The sequence below is a fragment of the Chiloscyllium plagiosum genome, chromosome 14 (assembly GCF_004010195.1).
Source record: "Chiloscyllium plagiosum isolate BGI_BamShark_2017 chromosome 14, ASM401019v2, whole genome shotgun sequence".
In the NCBI taxonomy this organism is placed as follows: Eukaryota; Metazoa; Chordata; class Chondrichthyes; order Orectolobiformes; family Hemiscylliidae; genus Chiloscyllium; species Chiloscyllium plagiosum.
The window spans coordinates 36,077,042-36,098,372 of record NC_057723.1 but is presented as its reverse complement, the minus strand read 5'-3'; the positions used below and the strand labels follow the sequence as shown (position 1 = coordinate 36,098,372).

At 38.2% G+C, this 21,331-nt stretch overlaps 1 protein-coding gene and 1 long non-coding RNA gene across 3 annotated transcripts in view; one reads left to right on the top strand and one right to left on the bottom strand.

Annotated features, from left to right (window-relative positions):
* Window positions 1–6,776: 6,776 nt before the first annotated feature.
* The window catches only part of LOC122556625 (neuropeptide Y receptor type 6-like), a 50,934-nt gene continuing 36,379 nt past the window's right edge, over window positions 6,777–21,331 (bottom strand). For both annotated transcript variants that reach the window (XM_043703551.1, XM_043703550.1), the window contains exons 2-3: window positions 14,586–14,654; window positions 6,777–12,002 (exon numbers count right to left, since the gene is read on the bottom strand). In XM_043703551.1, the coding sequence (XP_043559486.1) occupies window positions 10,743–11,876 (1,134 nt within the window). In that variant the 5' untranslated portion in view covers window positions 11,877–12,002; window positions 14,586–14,654 and the 3' untranslated portion in view covers window positions 6,777–10,742. The remainder of the gene's footprint in view (window positions 12,003–14,585; window positions 14,655–21,331) is intronic.
* The window catches only part of LOC122556629, a 40,425-nt gene continuing 32,986 nt past the window's right edge, over window positions 13,893–21,331 (top strand). The window contains exon 1 of the long non-coding RNA XR_006313590.1: window positions 13,893–13,978. This is a non-coding gene — a long non-coding RNA (uncharacterized LOC122556629). The remainder of the gene's footprint in view (window positions 13,979–21,331) is intronic.

Below are 21,331 nucleotides of genomic sequence, written 5' to 3'. Positions count from 1 at the left end.
AATCACATGCAAACAATTCAATGGATATTTCCAACCCAGATATCCCCCTTTTATAAAACAACAACATTTGCATGCTTTATCATTGACACTGTGAGTTATCCATGTTACCCACTATCCACACATACGTTCTGAAGCTTTAACAGTTTATTATTCTTGTCAGTAGTTGCACATGCAGAACACACAAATGTTTCAAATGTTTATGTGTTGTGATGGCATGCATGAGTTTTTGGCTTTCCCTCCAACATCTGCTGCTCAAAATGATGTGTTTTCTGGTTCTGTTCGGAAATAATCTCAGCTGACATCCACAGTTGCCTGAGATATTTCTTTCCTTCAGGTAACAGACAGGAGATGGTGACAGTTACCTGTGCAGGTAACTGTCACCTTCTTCCTGCATTGCTGGGCATTCCGTTTCAGCTGCACACTGCACTGACCTGGGTAGGTCTCTCAGTTCAGGTTGGCTGAGTCAGGTTGGCTCAGTTCAGGTGTGGAAATGTGTTGCTGGAAAAACGCAGCAGGTCAGGCAGCATCTAGGGAACAGGAGAATCGATGTTTCGGGCATTAGCCCTTCCTCAGTTCAGGTGTGGCCTCCTTTGCTGGGTGGCTGTTCTCTCCATCACCCCTTCAATGAGCTCCTCAAGGTGCCTTTCCACAAGGTTAGAAGCTAATTTCCCTTTCTAGTTTTGTTTGGAAACTCTTCACACTGACAAAGGTGACATTAAAGTTGCAAACAATCAGAGTCAGCCTCAGCCAGTTGCCAAAGAGATGGATATAGTTGGTAGTTAGGATGTAAAGAAAGTGAGGACTGCAGATATTGGAGATTAGATTTGAGAGTGTGGTGCTGGAAAGGCGCAACATATCAGGCAGCATCCGAGGAGCAGGAGAATCGATGTTTCGGGCAAAAGCCCTTCATCAGGAATCAGGATATGGAGTTTGGCTAATTAATGACTTTGCTGCAATGAAGTCTTTGGGAAACTGCGAATGTAACATGATAGAATTTTGCATTGTGTTTAATGGAATATAGTTCATTTTGAAGTTCGGTTCTTTCATGTAGTGGCACGATGGCTCAGTGGTTAGCACTGCTGCCTCAGTTTGATTCCCACATTGGGCGACTGTCTATGTGGAGTTTGCACATTCTCTCCGTGTCTATGTGGGTTTCCTATGGGTGCTCTGGTTTCCTCCCACAGTCCAAAGATGCGCAGATCAGGTGAATTGGCCATGCTAAATTGCCCATAGTGTTCGGTGCATTAGTCAGGGTAAATATAGGATAGGGGAATGGGTCTAGGTAAGTTATTCTTCAGAGGGTCAGTGTACACTTGTTGGGCCAAAGGGCCTGTTTCTGTACTGAAGGGAATCTAATCAAATCTAATGAAAGAAGTTATGAAGTTGTGAGCAGAAGATTAGATAATGTGGATTCGATAAAATGCACAAAGATTTGACTGTAGACAGGGAATGGTTAGTATCTGGTGAATAAGAGACATACATCCCTGAAGGGAAAGGTAACTCAATTGTAATGAACAAAAGGCGTTCAAATTTGCATTAGAAAACCACTTTGTACACACTCCAGCAATCTCTCCTCTATGGTGTTGCTACTGGTTTGATTTGCCGATCGATATGTAAATTAAAATTGCCCATAATTACAGCTGTATCTTCATTGCTTGTGCCTCTTGTTTCCTGTTAAATGTCCTTCCCAGTATTACCACTATTGTTTGGGAATGTATATACAACTTCCACTCATCCACTTTATTGAGAATATTCTGTGCATTAAGAAACAAGGGCTTTAGGCTTAGTTTATTAACATTTTTAGCTACATTCACAATATTTCAAAATGTGGCTTTGTTTGATTCTTGTCCTTGAGTGCTCTGCCTAATTTCTGGATTGTTTACTGGATTGAGGGTTGATAAATCAGCTAACCAGATAAACTTCATCCCAGAGTGTTAACAGAGATAGCAAGAGAGATAGTCAATATATTTGTGATTGCCTTTCAAAATTATTTAGATTCTAGAAACATTCCTATGAATTGGAAAGTAGCAAATTTAATCACACTATTTAAAAAGGGAAGAAGAGAGTGAATTCACAACTACAGATGTTTGCCCATGATACAAGTGGAAATGTTAGAATGTTATAAAGAATGGGATAACTGGACATTTGGGAAGGAATGGCAAAATTAGGCAGAATCAGCACAAATTTAAGAACGGAAAATTATGTTTGACATGCTTTTTTGAGTTTTTTGAGGCCATAATATGCAGCTTTACTAAAGGAAAATCAGTGGGTGTGGTGTATTCAGATTTTCAGAAGGCTTTTAAGAATATCTCACACTTGAGTTCAGTAAAACCAATTAGAGTTCATGGGATTGGGGAAAAAGATGAATTAAGAGTTGACTGACAGAGAGAAAGCGGAGAGTAGGAAAAAAAAGGATCATTCTTAGGATGTCAGACTACTACTTGTGCGTGGTCAGTTAGCTAGATAACTGGTTTATGTTGGGGGGGGGAAACAATAGCATGGGTTCAATTCCCAATGGGTAGAAGTTATCATGAAGAACTCACCTTCTCAACCTCTCCAATCTTCTGAAGTGTAGGGGCCCTAATGTTACACCACCATCAGCTGTCTCTCTCTCTCTCTAATGTGGGACTATGACCATAAGACATAGGAGCAGAATTATGCCATTTGACCCATAAAATCTGTACTGCCTTTCAATTAATGATGATATGTTTCTCAAACCCATTCTTAGGTTGGTGGGATAGATTTATGAAAAGAAATTGAGGGAAGTTGGATTCTCTCAGGTTTTGAAAGGTGATCTGATTTGAAATAGGGTCAAATATGAATGGTTCAAAAAAACTGCCTCAGATAAATGGCATCATGATTGACTGTTGGGATATAGAATTAACTTCAAAATGAAGTTTTGAACATAGCCTTACTCTGGCTGCACATTCAGGGAGTGGTGCCCCTTGTGGTGCCTCTCTGCATTTAGATGCGGGCCCTGAAAAGAAGCTTGTTTATAATCAATGGGAATTCCTTTATATGACAAAGCCATTCACACAATTTTATATATTTGTTCCTGGAAAGAGAGAATGAAATATTTCTTTGCTTCCCCAACATGTAGAGCATCAGACATCTCCCTTTTCCTCAACGGAGGTGAAACTATAAAATATTAAAGGTGTCACTTTCTCATCCCACTCCTTAGGATACAGATACAAATCGCCTTATCATACATACAAGTAGCATCTTCATTGTTAGCCTGTTCTAAGGTGATAAGACTGTCCGGAACCAGTTTCACACCTTTGTTTTATAACACATGCCTTGTACATGCTTATCTAGTAACATAAAGAACTGCAGATGCTGGAAATCTGAAGTGAAAACAGAAAAAGCTGTAGAAACTCAGCAGATCGGGCAGCATTTATGGAGCGAAAATTGAGTTAATGTTTCAAGTCCAGTGACCTTTCCTCAGAATGGTCTTGGACATGCTGTTCCTTGCTGAGGTTGAGATAAGAAGTCAGTGTTCTTTCTTCTACAATGTAAATGGTCTGTGTATTAATGTATGTTGCTCTCAGTACGTGCATGTGAACCATACTGCAAGCCCAACTGGCAATCCTAAATTGGTTGTTCACATAACTCCTTGTACAGTCAGAATTATGCAGAAAACGTTGGCCAGTTGCAGAATCTAATGTTAGACACTTGCGAATTTTTCAAGTGCAGGTTGCTTCAGTATGGCCAGTACATTGCTTGTTGTGAATAGCCAAAAGGACAGGCTGTTTAATATGATCTGCTAGTCTTTGGGGCATATAGCTTATGTACCAGGCATCACACAGACACTGAACTGCATATACCACATTATTCATTTACGTGCTAGGCATAACATCTTTTCAGCTTGATGGACACTTGCCAACAAATCAAGTCTCTCTTCTCATGCTGTATAAATGTTGGTTTTCCACGTGAATTTGATTCTTCTGAAAATGTTCTGATGATAAGACGATAAGGTTTAACAAATTTTGTCTTTTTTTTCAGCAATACTAAAAAAAAGGTTAAGCTAGTTTCCTTAATTAACTAAATTAAGATCCACCCCAGTGTATATTCCAGCTTAATCCCGAATAAAATTTAAAATTTAAACATTAAGCTTCAGTTAAATGTCAAATATAAAATGCAAACAAAATTAGACTTTTTAGAAAGAGATTAAGAGTTTCTTTACCTACCCATGTTACAGTACTCTAGTCAAATTCACACAGTGATAAGTTGCACTGAGATGCTTGTACTAACATGTTCAGGAGCCTCTACCTCTGGACGCCACTCAGTTTCAGGAGGTGCATGCTTAAAGTGTTCATCAGTTGCTCATTGGACTCCACTCCAGTACTTTTCACTCTCCAGAGACAGTCCCACAAGGCAATGGATACTATCTGGCTTATAGCTGATTAACAGATGTCAGATTAACCTAGTTAACAGATGTCAAGACCTGTGTGCCTGCAGGTTTCTTGGGGCCTTGAGTCCTGCAAGATTTCTTGCAGTTTAAATTGGGACTGTATGGTGTTTTGTTGCCTTGGGCTGCCATGAGAAGACACTATTAAATGATGGTTATTTACCAGTAGGCGAAACTTTTAGCTGTTTAGCTGTTTTTTCACAATAATCTAGCAAGCATTGGTGGTCCATGCAATTGTATAAGATGCATAATATCACCTATGGCAAGCTACTGATGGACTGATAAAAATGAGCTAAGTTGTGAACATGTATATAATGCAGGGACAATCACATCTAATAATTATAGTATGTACACCAAATTGGTTTAATCCAGATATTTTATTGGAACAATTAGCAAGTTAAATGCAGTCCACAGAAAGTTTAGCTGAATAAAGCACAATAAAATATGCACTGTAAAATTTAGTTTTCATATTTCATACACCATACAGCCAAGCAAGCAAATAAAACACACACCCATAATTATACAACATGTCCATGCAACACTTTTTATACGAATTCATGTTTAACTTCTAGACTGCAAACCAACACATTACATGGAAACTTTGAAACAGCTATTCATTATTATAAATTGCTGCAACCATTTTGCATAAAATAAAAGATTGAACAGTTAAATCATTTAAAATAGGGTGCACTGTTTTGAAATTTTGTAATTCTGGATGTAAGTTTGCTCACTGAGCTGGAAGGTTCATTTTCTGACGTTTCCCCACCATACCAGGTAACATCATCAGTGAGCCTCCAGTGAAGCCCTGGTATTATGACTCGCTTGCTCTTTATGTGTTTAGGTTTCTTTGGATTGGTGATGTCATTTCCATGGTTATGTCATTTCCTGTTCTTTTTCTCAGAGAGTGGTAAATGGGGTCCAAGTCGATGTGTTTATTGATAGAGTTCTGGGTGGAATGCCATGTTTTTAGGAATTCTCATGTGTTTCTCTGTTTGGCTTGTCCTGGGATGGATGTGTTGTCCCAGTCGAAGTGGTGTCCTTCCTCATATGTATGTAAGGATACGAGTGACAGTGGGTCATGTCTTTTTGCGGTTAGTTGATGTTCACGTGTCCTGGTGGCTAGTTTTTTGCCTGTCCAATGTAGTGTTTGTTTCTGTTTTTGCAAGGTATTTTATAAATGATGTTTGTTTTGCTTATTGTCTGTATACAGTCTTTTAAAATCATTAGCAGCTGTTTTAGTATGTTGGTGGGTTTGTGGGCTACCATGATGCAACCCATAGTTTGGGTTGGATGGTTGGCAGAGCTGCTTGTTTGAGTCTCTGCAGTAAGGTTTTACCAACCATCCAACCCAAACCTTGGGTTTGCTATGTGGATGACACGTTTGTCATCACTAAATGAAACAAATTAGAGGAAACCTCCAAGACCATCAATAATATCCTTACTGGCATAAAATTCACAATAAAGGGCAAAAACAACAACAAACTGCCATTCCTAGATGTCACAGTAGAGCGAACAGCCAATGCGGAACTTCAAACCAGCCTCTACAGGAAAACTGACAAAATAATGAACTACAGAAGCAATCATCCAAACACCCACAAACGAAGCTGCATTAGAACATTATTTCAATGAGCCACAACACTACAGCACCGAGGAACTATGAAGAGCAGAGGAAAATCACCTAAACAGTGTATTCAAAAATAATGGGTACTCAATGACCACAGTCTGCCGATTTCCCAGCAACAAACCCAAACAAGCAGACAAAACACGTCCAGAAACCCTAGCCACTCTCCCCTACATCAAAGATGTCTCAGAAATTACTGCCAGACCAATCAGGTCTCTTGGCATCATGGTAGTCCACAAATCCACCAACACACTAAAACAGCAGCTAATGATCTTAAAAGACCATATACAGACAACAAACAAAATGAACATCATTTATAAAATACCTTGCAAGAACAGAAGCAAACACTACATTGGACAAACAGGCAGAAAACTAGCCACCAGGATACATGAACATCAACTAGCCGCATAAAGACATGACCCACTATCACTCGCATCCTTACATACAGATAAGGAAGGTCACCACTTTGAGTGGAACAAAACATCCATTCTAGGACAAGCCAAACAGAGAAATGCATGAGAATTCTTAGAAGCATGGCATTCCAACCGGAGTTCTAACAACAAACACATTGACCTGGAACTCATTTATCACCCTCTGAGAAAAAGAACCGGAAATGACATCATCGCTGGAAATTACATCATCACATGGAGTGACATCACCAACCCATGGAAATCTAAACACAAATAGAAGGCAGTTCATAACACTAATGCTTCACCGGAGGCTCACTGATGATGTTACCTAGTTTTCTGAAAACGAACCTTCCAGCTCAGTGAGGAAACGTAGATCCAGAACCTCAACCTGAGTTACAAATCTTCTCACAACTTGCCAATTCTTGTAATTGTTGATCATTAGTTCAAAGTCAGTGAAAAGTAATTAATATTTTAAGAGTTAAATAGATTAGTTTGATATGTGTTCACCAACTATTAATGTAAATATCAGCTTTTTTCTGTGGCATGATTTATGGTTGTTAACAAAGAATATTTTCCTTTGGAATGTAATTTTTATAGCAATTACGATTAAAGGTAGACTTCTAATGGCAATTCAGCACACAGACTTCTTATAACATCTGGCTGAAACTTTTAATGGGATGTCCAATTGCAAAATGTAATGGAAAATGGAAAAAAATCTTGATAAAGTCTTATATGTAAACTACATCAATCCAAAATATATGACTGGAAAATATAATCACTTTAGTCGGTTAAGAGGCAGAAACATTTACGTCAGAATATTATTTGCTGAATGAAATATTCTAATTTATGCAAATAAGATGGAAAGATAATAATTGTGAAATATTTAAGTTTCAAGCACATCAACTGATGTCATGCAAGTTATTACAATAACACTGTGGCTATAGACTGTGCATCTTTTAGGGTTAGAGTTTAATCTTCACTTTAGTGTTCAAATAATTATCACCCACTACATTTCTGCATAAAATATAAATCAACCAAGTCATTACATTACAAGAAGGTTTTTGTGGTTTGCAGTATTTGGGTGTTAAACATCTATTCCTCCATTAATCAGACATATACTGTTGAAATTAAATTGAGTGGTTATCTTGAACTGCTGACAACAAATACTGATAGAACAGATTTAATTCTGTCAGCAGATTATGCTTCACAGGAAGGCCAAATATTTCTCTGATTATAATATTGTTTCCATGCAAAAATAACTTTCTCCATTAAATAATGTTAAACAAAATACGCAATTATCCACAATTTCACTAAATTGCATACTTTATACACTATATCAAATATTTACTGATGGATGGCTGAATGTAAAGAAATACAGTAACCTGATGATCTGTAGCATTGTATTGACATTCAAGTAAGGATCCATTTACTGACTAAAATTAGATTTTGTACTATTACCTCTAGTTTTCAAATGAAAAATGAAAACTTCCCCCAAACACTCAAATGAATCTGCATATCTCTTTCAGTTACTTCATAATGGAATTTGACATAAATGTATGGTACTAGGTACATGATGCATTATGTTAACAGTAATGTTATTCAGCATGAGTAACAGAATGTGATCATTCACAAACAAGGTAAAGGGCTTCTTACTATATTCCTCTAAACTCATCCATTGTTTCTTGTCTATTTGCCTTGCAGTATTCTTATTGTGTTGCTTATTTTATACACATGAGGAGGTCTGGAGAATACATTCTCTTCAGGACACCAACTTCTTTGGGAGTTAAGAGAGAGAGGTCACACATTAATTTAGTCATCGTAATTTCTAATTATGTGTCATTGCATTGCTTTAGTGAATGTACGAAAAAGGTTTGCCAACATTTCTCGTATGAAGTCAGTGCTCTTTTAGTAGCTTCTGAGTGATGCTGTAAAATTAAAATATTTTTTGTCGATTTACAGACACTGTTCGTCTTTGATATCAAAGCAATGAGGACCATTGAAATCCACCAAATCTAATCAGTACTGGAAAGTTTCAGATTATAACTTACTGTTTGAAATAAGTGTAAATTGATAATATATAGAAATAAATTAGGGAGATATATCAGTTTAAAATTATATTTTTATGAGTACTGTACACTTGCATGAAGTAGTCAGTGCATATTAAAACTCAGTTTCACTGATCAGATATTTATTTGGATGAATGGATGTAGAGAATGTTGTTTTAACTCACCATGATGTCTTTCATAGAATCCATTCAGATTCCAATGGCTAGTAGAAAGAACATTTGAGCTATTGAGTTGTAAAATTGGCCAATTGCTGCATTATTACTGAAAAGTGTTCTCTACAGCCATGGGCATGGATCTCAAAGAGTCTTGAAAATTCCACAGGCCTAGGAAAGAACATTTCAGACATTCTAACCCAGTGACACTAGTAGGAGAAAAGTGACAAGGCGGGAACACCAAATTCAGCAGGGCCATTTGAACTTACTGTTAAGTTTAATTAGACATCATTTTCACTGCAGCAAAGGACTTTAACAATAGTATATGTGCCATAAATATATGAAGATACATAAATCCTTTGAAGGATAGGTAAAGTATATAGAACTGTCAAGATATTGATTTTTTAAATCCTCAACTCTGTAAAAATCAAAAAGCAGAGCCTGTCTGTGTCAATGAGTACCGAAACAAAACTCAAGCTGTGAGGTTATTTAAATTCTATGCCCTTCAAAAATTCAATAAAAAGCAGCCTGCCTGTGTCAGTGAGAGTTCAAAAACACCTGTCCAGGTAGTTACAACGCTGATGGTTGATAATGTCTCAGGGGCAATCAGTATTTCATTCTTAATATTTGGCTGCTTTCTGAAATCTTCTCCCAGTGGTACATAACTCAAAGAGATTGTTAAAGCTTTATTGGTTGTGATATGGGGTTATGAAAACAAATTTTTCTGTTTAAATAAGGGGCTTTTTACAAAATCTTTAATGGGCTTTCATGAGTGTGAGTGTTTATTGTTGTGAAAGCTGCAATTGATATTTAGGCCTTTATTTTATTTCATCTTAACATAGCTCTGAAGGTCTGCCCAGGATGGATTATGGAGAGATTCACATTGAACATGCAATGGAAAGGGTGTGGGTAGATGGAATGAGTTGGCATTAATTTGGCATGAATGCTATAAGGGACTATAGAGGGTGGGTGGCAACATTGGTTGGTATCGATTGGATAGAGGGATTGTATGGGGATATGATGAGGTGTGAGGATGAGAGGGCCTAATACTTAACAAAACAACTCAGACAAAGGACCAAAGAAACAAGGCTAGATTTTTAAAAAGCCTGTCTCACCACTGAGCTGTCCCTGCTGCTAGCAGGATCAAATCCATCTCGTGCCCAATCAGGATACTTTCCCGAAATGAAAGCCCTAAGCCAGGAAATCTGCTGCCTCAGGAGTGAAATCGAGTTCCATCTCCATGTGTTTCTAATTCAATTACATATCTATAATTAGCATTAAATTTTTCCAAAACCACGAAGCAATTAACCCACTTAAGAGTTCCATTTCAATGCCACTTGTCTGTATCTATTATTTAGTGTATATTTTACTTCATGTATAATATTTCTGAAGTGCAATGTTCATTTAAAAATAGGTCTGATCAGCTTTGGCTGATAGCTGAAACATGAATATTAAGAAGATCATGAGTGTGGTTGCGATTGTTTTGCTGTAAAGTTCCATTTTGTTTTATGTATAATTCAGTATGTTGTCTTTGCTTGAAGAATATTATTAAAATGTTCGATCCTGAACTTGTCCGTTGTATTCTTTGAAAGTTGGATTAGTTACTATGAAGGCATTATATGATTGATTACTATTTAATGCAGTAAATATAACCAATATTGATACATTAAAAAAATACTCACATGCAGGAACTTAATAAAACTGCCTATGTGAATATCTGTATCACGCATTTGTAAATTATGTAAATTCAGTGTTAATGGAATGCAATAGTGATATACTGACAGTAATTATAAAGTACATTATTAGCAATACCTTGAATGTAAGCAATACAAAAACTTGGGAGAAACTGTAACACAAACTGTTCTAGACATGATATCTGCTCATCAAGTGTTAATGTAGTTAATTTAGGACTGAATAAACTTCTTTCAATGAACATTCTACTAATAGCCTTTTAATTCTGTTGTTACTTTAAGAAACGTTTCAAAATCATAGATAAAACTGTCAATATCAAAATCCTGTGTATGTTAATTATCTATCAAATAATTAGAAGTATTACTGTAAAATGTGATCAATTTCAAATTTATTTTATATATTTGGGGAGGAATTGTTTACTTTCAGTGAGAATTTGGACACATCTGTGTGAATGGCTGAGAGCCCAATATTCTCATACTCTTCCTGGGTAGATTGGTATTTGCAATGAATTAGCATATGTAAGTCCTTCTGGAAATTCTTATTGAGAAATCCATAGAAAATGGGATTAATACAGGTCGATATCATTGCAGTAAGATGGCACAGTGTAAATACAAGATTATAGTGGCAGTTCATCAGAGCTTCATGATTCCAGTCAAAGACAACATTGAAGATATTCAAAGGCAGCCAGCAGACTGTAAATGCCACTACAATTGAGATCAGCATCATGTTTATTCTTTTGCTTTCATTTATTCTACTTTCATTTTCTCTTATTTTATCTACCATACCATTTCTTTTCTTTAGGCATATGAAGATTTTCAGGTAGCAAACAAATATGAAACACAACGGGCCAAAGTATTGAAGAATGAGGAGGCACGTTGTAAAGACAAGTCTATCTATTTCTGATGGCCAGATCTCAATACATACAAATTTGTCTTTGTAGAATTCTGAATGGGAAGAAACATTTCGAAAAGGATCATCTGTAAGCAGATGAAATACAATAAATGGAAACGAGATTATTAAGGATATAAACCAGATCAATACAATCCCCCAACAGGCATGGGAGACAGCAGGCTTCCAGCCCCGTGGGTTTACAATTAGCTGATGCCTTTCAATAGCAATCAGAACTAAGGAAAATATAGACACTGTGACAGATACACACTGAATAAATGAGTTTGCTTTGCACATTACGTCTCCAAACACCCAGTAATCCATCAGCGTGTACACAACAGTGAATGGAATACACATGACACAGATAAGGATATCAGATACAGAAAGATTTGCAATCAAGATATTTGTAACATTATGATTTTCTTTCTGTCGTTTTATGATGAATATGAGGCAGAGATTACCAAAAAGTCCTATGATGGTCACTACACTATATGCAAGGATCAATAGGAACATTACAGGCGAAGAAGCTTGACATGAGTCAAAATCTGTAAACTGAGGCCTAGAGCCATTAGGGATAACTTCAGAAATATTTATGCTGTGCTTGTACATTACTTCTTCCATTTTACCTGTTTTCATCATTCAACCTATTTACAAATACTTGCATGTCAATTTTGAGATGAAGCAATGTTTCATGTCTGATACTTGCACAAATTAATGATTTTCACTTGTAAATCCAAAATGCTTTTCTGGTTCCAAAAATTTATCCTGTAAGTAAAAGAACAAACCAATGTTAATTCACCGAGCATGTGATAGCTTTTTCAAAATATATTGCTTTTACAAACTGACACATGCAATTTTATTCACATCCATTTCTCTTTGAAGGTATGAGCCTTTAACAAATCATTCTTCTCATTGTGATCTAAGGACCCATAATATTCATGAAAATGCATATGTGAGACTGAAGAGTCAAAACAGTTGTCTTGACTGCTTTGATGGAATGACACAACACTTCACTTCTGATGTGATTTACATTGCAATTCCAGATTTTGTAAACAAATAAAAATAAGTGTATTGAATATTTTTCCTGAAGATAGTCGTCTTTTGGTGCATGGTAATTAATTACAGTACTCTTTTTAAACCTCAATTATTTTTCAGTCAAACACCAATTAGTTCTATTTGGGCAATAACTTAAAAGTGTATTAACAAGATCTCACCTCATGAAGGTGTTTGCCAATCATTTTGGTTACAGATATAAATAATAAACATTGTGGTGAAATAGATAAATTGAATTACTTGTGCCATGCATTGGCACAACCATAATGAACATGACACTTCTAATTTTGTGGAATTCACCCAAGCAAGCTACCCATAGAGCTCGTACTTCATGTTATGTTCACTGCATTATCAAGTTACTGGAAGTAAATCAGAGGACTTCACAAAAGGTGCAAACGGTGATTCCATTTCTCCTTATGTATGTATCAGAAATATAACCAGACAAATTTCACACATCACATTATTTACTGAACTACTGCCTGCATTTATACAAAATGTTGTACAACTGTCTGCTTTCATTTCTAGAAAGATACAAGATAATCCATATAAAGCAGTACGCTTACAATCTTTAGTTTTTTTTTTCTACAATGCTAGAAAGTAATTGATCAGTCATGTAAGTGCCACATGTAAAATTGCACTCAGACCTCAAGAATACAACCTTCTAAAGTGACTAAAGTGAGCCAACAGCTGTTATAGTTGCACGTAAAATCTAAATAGATAAGCTTAGCTCACACCACTCTGATTTATTTCAAGAGTACAGTTTCATACGAACTGAAAGCAATGTCACCTAAAACTAAGTTTATTGATACTGCTCAGATTTCATAAATAGGAGTAGTATATTTCAAAGTTAGAACTGTATGCACACACATGAACAAACAATAAAAGCTGTCAATTTGATGTTAGTGTCCCCAGCAATATATGCTCCCAGCCTAAGTACAGGAAGTTTTAAATGCTCATAGACAAGAGGTTAAAGATCTAGTTCAGGTATTCTGGTTTGGCTGCTGCCATTGGTGTCAGCTGTTCATGCATCTCCCATTTCTCACCTCTTTCACATTCTGTTCAGAGCAATTCCCCTCTGCTTATTTAATGCCCTTGGAAGGCAGCAGCTGGCAGTTATCCAGCTGCTTCCTCCATTAGATGCCTATATAATGGGTCAGCAGCACTGAAAAAAAGATGGCAGTCATCCAATCATCCATAGATTCTTCCAAACCTTCCAATCCATCTCTTCTCCAAGCCCCAGTGAACCCTATTCAGGGTTATTTCCACCTGGTTGCAAATCAGCATTTGGTAAAAGGCAGTTGAACATACAAATCAATTTCTATCCTAGTAACCTTTATCAACTTCTCCCTGAGATATTTATAAATGGGGTCTGATTAGATTACCTACAGTGTGGAAACAGGCCCTTCGGACCAACAGGTCCACACCAACCCGCCACCAGCCCAGACCCATTCCCCTACATTTACCCCTTCTCCTAACACTATGGGCAATTTAGCATGGCCAATTCACCTAACCTGCACATTTTTGGATTGTGGGAGGAAACCGGAGCACCCGGAGTAAACCCACACAGGCATGGGGAGAATGTACGAACTCCACACAGTCAGTCGCCTGAGGTGGGAATTGAAGCCAGGTCTCTGGCGCTGTGAGGCAGCAGTGCTAACCACTGTGCTACTTGGAGCTCAGGAAGAGAGGTAAAGATTTTACAGAATCTTGCTTGTCTGTTTCCTGTGATCAACATGAAGATTTTGCAGCTGTTCATAATTCTGGTCAGGGGACAGAGGTGGGGCAGTGTTGCATTTCTAAGAGGGACAGTGCAATGAGGGTATTGTTTTGGATGAAAGAGCAGCTGGTGTTTTAATGGAGGGGACAAATGTCAGAACTGTCCCTGAGAACTTCACAAAGAAAATATGGATCAGATGAATAATTTTACAATGTCAGCTTATTCTCATGTATTAAAACAAAGATGATAAAAGAAAAAGGTAGCTGACAGAATCATCAAAAAATTAATACTGATAGATTTATGTAAAATTATATGTAACATTGGTCATATATTCCCAGTAACAATGTTCACTGCAGTAGGAGTGGTAAACTTTATTTCAGTAACTTTTCACAGTATGTAAATAGAAGGATAAATCTCAACAGGTCAAACTTAGTCTTTTAAAATTTGACTTTAAAAAATAACTTTAAATAGCATCTTACTAAGTACACACTTGCAGAGCATATAGAACATATTTTAATATTTTTAAATATGGAGCATTTAACAATCTTTACAATTCTTTCTCAATGACTCGGTCTTACCAGAAAAACAAGGCTTTCACCGAAGTGTCTACTTGAAAATAATCCCCCAGTCTCTGTATCCTGCTGTTCCTGAAACAGAATGAATTCATGGATTAAGGTTTATAATTTTCACTAACACACAGGATGTTAACAGTAACAGGGTGGATAAAATAATTTGGTCTCTGAGGATATTTAAATACATTGGCATAAATGTTCTGGTTCAAAATGTGAGATTAAAGGATTGTGAGAGCTGAGAGAATGGGCAATCAGACATTCTGTCTGTTATCACCTTTAAAGCCGTCATGTCATTGTCATGTTTAGAGATACTAACAACACAAATTATACTTTAATTCTCATTTTCATACCAATCAATACCATTATTATTGCTTGTAAACAATGAGCTATTGTGGATTTGATTTTTTTGAGGAAACACAAACTAGTTGCAAATAGGCCAGAGTACAAAAACAGATACATTGACATGTTAACAAGATAAATCTGAATGTATCTGAGTGCACAGAGTATTTGCAATAAGGTAGATGAATTAACAGTGCAATTTTTTGCTCATAGCCACATTATGATAGTAACTGCGGAGACTTCGCTGCAGGATAACCAATGCTAGGAACTAAACATCTAAGAGTATTTAATATTTAGGAAAGACAGTCAAAAAGAAATAGAAGTTGGCATTCAGTTGTTAGTTAAGGACACAACAGTGAGAAAGGATATTGGCTCATAAAATCTAGATGTAGAATCAGTTTGAACGGAGCTAAGAAGCAACAATGGCTTTAAATTAATAGTGTGCCTGATCCATAGGGCTTCAAAAAGTAGCACCACGTCATAGATGATTTAAATAAACATATATATTGGTCAAATCACATGAGCAAATATACTACGGCAAATGAAGTCCTACGTATGTCCAAGATAGGACTGAATCTTAGGTTTCTTGTCCAAGATATGGATTACTTAAAGAAATATAATCAAATCAAGGTTCAAATTTTATGCCTCAAATGTTCAAAGAAGTGATGAACAGCTCTGGAATAAATTAATGCACATAATCAATTTAACAATTTGTTTGGTCATTACAAAGAACAAATATGGTCTTAATTTTTCCAAAAGTAAGTTTGCCAAAGAAAAAGTGACTTATTTAGGCCTCACTGCAGAAGAAGGTCAAATTACACCTTGGGAATCAAAAGTATGGTTTACATTGGAATTCCCTTTGCTGAAATAAAAAACACAAGTTTTGAATAAATTGGCATAAGTGGATTTTATTTGAAGTTGGCCCCAAATTTCAAGAGTACTGGCTTGTTAAATAAAGGCAAGAAATTCGAACGGACAAAAGAATGTCAGTGAGCCATTGACTTTGTGCAATGATGCAAAGCAATTTAAGCTGGCTGTTGATGCTAGAGACATTGGCATTGGTGCAATATTGTTCCAGGAAAGTGAGAAGAGGTCTAACAGCAGTCATTTACTCACAAACTAAATGTCAAGCCAATGGAAGGATTCACCAGTGGAAAATAGAATTTTGCATTGACAGCATTTTGAAAGCTACATATCAAATGACTGCAGAGATTATTATTTATGTGGATCACAACCCTTTGACTTTTCCATTAAGATTTCATTGAAAGAATAAGGATGGAATCTTATAGGGATCTGAGCAACTATGGTGAGATATATGACAGGATTAGATGAGCGGTCCAGTGAGGTTGATCACAATTTTAGGAACAGCTCACTTTTATCAAGCAGTGTGACAAGTTGCCAAATTGGGGGACTATTGTTTGCTAAATGCCTTGTTAATGCCCCAACTTGCCTCAAATAAATTTAGCTTTCTATCTGACTAAACTCGCTGATCAGCTATAGTTTGAGGGACATGGAAATCAGAATAGATGTCTGATGAATTCAACTTGCCAGACAAATCTCCTATGGAGCAGGTAACATGGAGATTCCTCCGATGTTACATCAATTAGATGGATCCCTTCTTAAATATAGTAATTTGATAATGCTTGCGATGCTTCGGTACCCAGATGAGGGATATGAATTTATGCAGTTGTGTCAGAAGTGGATTTCCCATTTATTTCAAAGTTTCAGCAGGAATTACCTCTGCTCCAGTGGTTTTGTATTTATCAGATGGCTTTTTCAACTTCGCTCCAGACCAGGATTATACTGAGACTAAGCCAGACAAGGTATTAAGAAATGGGGACTGGGTCAGGATTTATGGGGTGGCTGCAGTTATCCCCATGCTCCTGTACGTTTCAGAGACTTGGTCAGTCAATAGCAGTTCAACAACACTGGAGAAACACTTGGGAAGAGAAACAGGGTTAATGTTATTTTGGACTTGAAGCACTAACTTCTCTCTCCACAGATGCTGTATTTCTTCAGCACATTCAATTCTTAATCCAGTGCTTAGTAGTTTGATAACAGCTGGATATGACCTGTATGAGACTACCATTCATTACAGCAGTGATACATTCAGAATGTCTGGCCTTCACAATTTACTCTGCTAATAGGGAGAAGGAGGGGTTTGTGAATAGGGGATGGTGCTTGATCAGAGACCAGTTCAAAGAACTGGACACCAGGTTCCTCTGCCCTGGTTGTCCTCACTTCTAATCTGAGAACCACACCCCTTGCACCACTTTTCTCGGGCCCGAGCCCTTCACAAACCTAGGATTACAGGGCTGCACTTCATCAGCAGCCACCATGTCCTCTGTGACACTATTGAGTGTAAGATCTGTTGGTCTCTGTTTGGTCAAAAGCTCTCACTGGGCAGGGCTTCCATTCCCAGGTCTTGATCCTAGAGAAAGGCCCAATGGTTGCCTTGCTACTATCTAATTGGTGGTTCCCAGCTCTACATCTGGCAGGTGAGATTCATAACACCTCATCAAGATTCCACCCTATAACGTTTTATCACAACGAGAAGAAATCAAACATATGTTGTTTTTTAAACAAACACTAAGGGAGGGGAGAAAAAAAACAAAATGGTAAGATTAGTAAAATCTGTAATTGGTAGATTAAGAAGAGATTAAATGACAAAGGGGACATGGTGTAAGGCAAAAGGCATGATGCTGGATTGTGCTATAACAAAAGATTGGTCTAGGCAAGATATCAATGGCAATTACAGAACCATTACTGACACTTGCTGTCTGGAAAAATATAATGTACTCCATGTCACATCTGAAAGGTTGTAAACTGCCAAATTAAACAATGTAATACCATTTCTTGAACTTCTGATGAACTTCAATGGAACATTAGAAGACACTGAGGGCAGAGAGAATGAAATGGAAGTGGAGCAAACAATTAAAATGGAGAAAGTGAGGACTGCGGATGCTGGAGAGTCAGGGTTGAAAAGTGTGGAGCTAGAAAAGCACAGCAGGTCAGGCAGAATTCGAGGAGCAGGAGCAGAAGAGCATAAGCCCTTCATCAGGAATGTGAGTTCCTGCTCCTAGGATGCCACCTGACCTGCTGTGCTTTTCCAGTGCCATTGTTTTCAACTCAAACAATTAAATTGGCAAGCTAAGAGAGGTTTAGTGCCAGGCTGCTGGATTGAATAGAAGTCAAGATTATGCGTGAAAATTCTAAGGGATTAGACTACTGTAAGTAAAAGGTCTACAGAGTAAGGGCCAAGAAAGAAGAATACAGGTGAAAAGAGAATTCTGGAGATGGAAGAAATGGATTGCCTGTGTGAGGGTAAGTGTCTGATCAAAGAAATGGAACTATGATGCAAAGAACACTGAATTGAATTTAGTCCTTTAAAATTAGCTTTCAGAACTACATTTCTTTCCCCAGCAGGACAAGCCAGAAAACTACAGACAAGTGAGCCTGATGTCGATGGGAGGGAAGCCTGAGGGATAGGATTACATGTATTTGGAAAGGCAAGGACTGATTAGGGATAGTCAATATGGCTTTGTGCGTGGGAAATCAAGTCTCACAAACTTGATTGAGTGTCTTGAAGAAGTAACAAAGGGGATCGATGAGGGCAGAGCGGTAGATGTGATACATCTGGACTTCAGTAAGGTGTTCGACAAGGTTCCCCATAGGAGATTGATTAGCAAGGTTAGAGTTCGCAGACTACAGGGAGAACTAGCAATTTGGATACAGAACTGGCTCAAAGATAGAAGACAGAGGGTAGGGTCGAGGGTTGTTTTTCAGACTGGAGGTCTGTGACCAGTGGAGTGCCACAAGGATCCCCTACTTTTTGCCATTTACATAAATGATTTGGATGCGATTATAAGAGGTACAGTTAGTAAGTTTGCTGATGACACCAAAATTGGAGGTGTAGTGGACAGCGAAGAGGGTTACCTCAGATTACAACAGGATCTTGACCAGATGGGCCAATGGGCTGAGAAGTGGCAGATGGAGTTTAATTCAGATACAAGCGATGTGCTGCATTTTGGGAAAGCAAATCTTAGCAGGACTTATACATTTAATGGTAAGGTCCTAGGGAGTGTTACTGAACAAAGAGACCTTAGAGTGCAGGTTCATAGCTCCTTGAAAGTGGAGTCGCAGGTAGGTAGGATAGTGAAAAAGACGTTTGGTATGCTTTTTTTTATTGGTCAGAGTATTGAGTACAGGAGTTGGGAGGTCATGTTATGGCTGTACAGGACATTGGTTAGGCCACTATTGGAATATTGCATGCAATTTTGGTCTCCTTCCTATCAGAAAGATGTTGTGAAACTTGAAAGGGTTCAGAATAGATTTACAAGGATGTTGCCAGGGTTGGAGGATCTGAGCTACAGGGAGAGGCTGAACAGGCTGGGGCTGTTTTCCCTGGAGCGTCAGAGGCTGAGGGGTGACCTTACAGAGGTTTACAAAATTATGAGGGGCATGGATAGGATAAATAGACAAAGTCTTTTCCCTGGGGTCGGGGAGTCCAGAACTAGAGGGCATAGATTTAGGGTGAGAGGGGAAAGTATAAAAGAGACCTAAGGGACAATGTTTTCACACAGAGGGTGGTATGTGTATGGAATGAGCTGCCAGAGGATGTGGTGGAGGCTGGTACAATTTCAACATTTAAGAGACATTTGGATGGGTATATGAATAGGAAGGGTTTGGAGGGATATGGGCCAGGTGCTGGCAGGTGGGACTAGATTGGGTTGGGATATCTGGTCGGCATGGACAGGTTGGACTGAAGGGTCTGTTTCCATGCTGTACATCTCTATGACTCTAATTGTTTTTAGCTCTGATAAATTCCATATGGATTCCACCAAAACTACGTGAGAAGAATTGAACCATTTCCCACCTTTTCAACTTTCTTAGTGAGTAGTAATAATGCTTTAAGTTCTTTTTTAACATGGGGATGTAGCTCTCTCCAATCAAGATGTAATTGACAACTTTTTACTGTAGCAGTAGGAACTAATCACAAGGTTTTATAATTTTTTTAAAGAAAAGTGATCATATTGCCTGCTAGCCCCCAGGAAAAGTAATAAAGTTGTGATTTTATCTAGTCAATTCTTAAAGTGAAATCAGGAGGTCTATGGCTATTGGGTTAGTTCCTGAAGAAGAGGATGAACCTTTAAGAATTTATAAGTTAAGAGAACTTGGATTCTTAAAACATAGTTATAAATTATTGCTGTTATTAGTACTTGTTTTCTTTAAGTTTATATTGTTATTGATCAGGCCCCGACCCCTCAAACATTTTTAAGAAGGTAGCCAGGACCATAACTTTGCTATTTGTTTTATGTAAGTGTATTGGGGATACTCCTGGAGTGAATTAGCTGATTCGACTGCCAAGTTTTAAACAAACAGAATTTATTTACAAAATTACAGGATGAAACACAAAGAACAGAAAATGGATCACCGGATAACGTGTCCGATCCAAAACCAAACAGACCAGCCCCAACATAATGATGCTGTTCTGAAAATACTTGCAACAATCCCCTGAACGACATTCCTTAGCACAAAGAGTAAAAATGAACCAAGCCAGGCTTACAGGTTATGAAGTCAGAAGGGTAGAAGGAGGGTGAGATCCAGCAACCTTTCTTCACACACACTGCTGCTGAACTAAATCAAAGACTCGAATCTCAACAAAGGCTAGATACACTACTAGCTGGCCACTCCCCTTTGATTAGACCTGTTTTTTAAAGACATGTAAGCCTTAGGCTGGAGGTGCTATCTATTAGGGGTAAACAAAAATGGCCCCAATAAAACTTTCAAACCCAGCCTATTTGGAGCCTGAAAAATGTGTTGCTGGAAAAGCGCAGCAGGTCAGGCAGCATCAAAGGAGCAGGAGAATTGACGTTTCAGGCATAAGCCCTTCTTCAGGAATGAGGAGGGTGTGCCAAGCAGGCTAAGATAAAAGGTAGGGAGGACCACACCTCCCACACCTCCTCCCTCACTTCCCTCCAAGGCCCCAAGGGATCCTTCTATATCCATCAGAAATTCACCTGCACCTCCACACACATCACTTACTGCATCTACTGCACCCATTGTGGCCTCCTATACATTGGGGAGACAGGCCGCCTGCTTGCGGAACATTTCAGAGAACACTTCTGGGACACCTTCACCAACCAACCCAACCGCCCTGTGGCTGAACACTTTAACTCCCCTTCCCACTCCGCCAAAGACATGCAGGTCCTTGGCCTCCTCCATCGCCAGACCATGGCAACACGACGCCTGGAGGAAGAGCGCCTCATCTTCCGCCTAGGAACCCTCCAACCACAAGGGATGAACTCAGATTTCTCCAGCTTCCTCATTTCCCATTCCCCCACCTTTTCTCAGTCCCAACCCTCAGACTCAGCACCGCCTTCTTGACCTGCAATCTTCTTCCCGACCTCTCC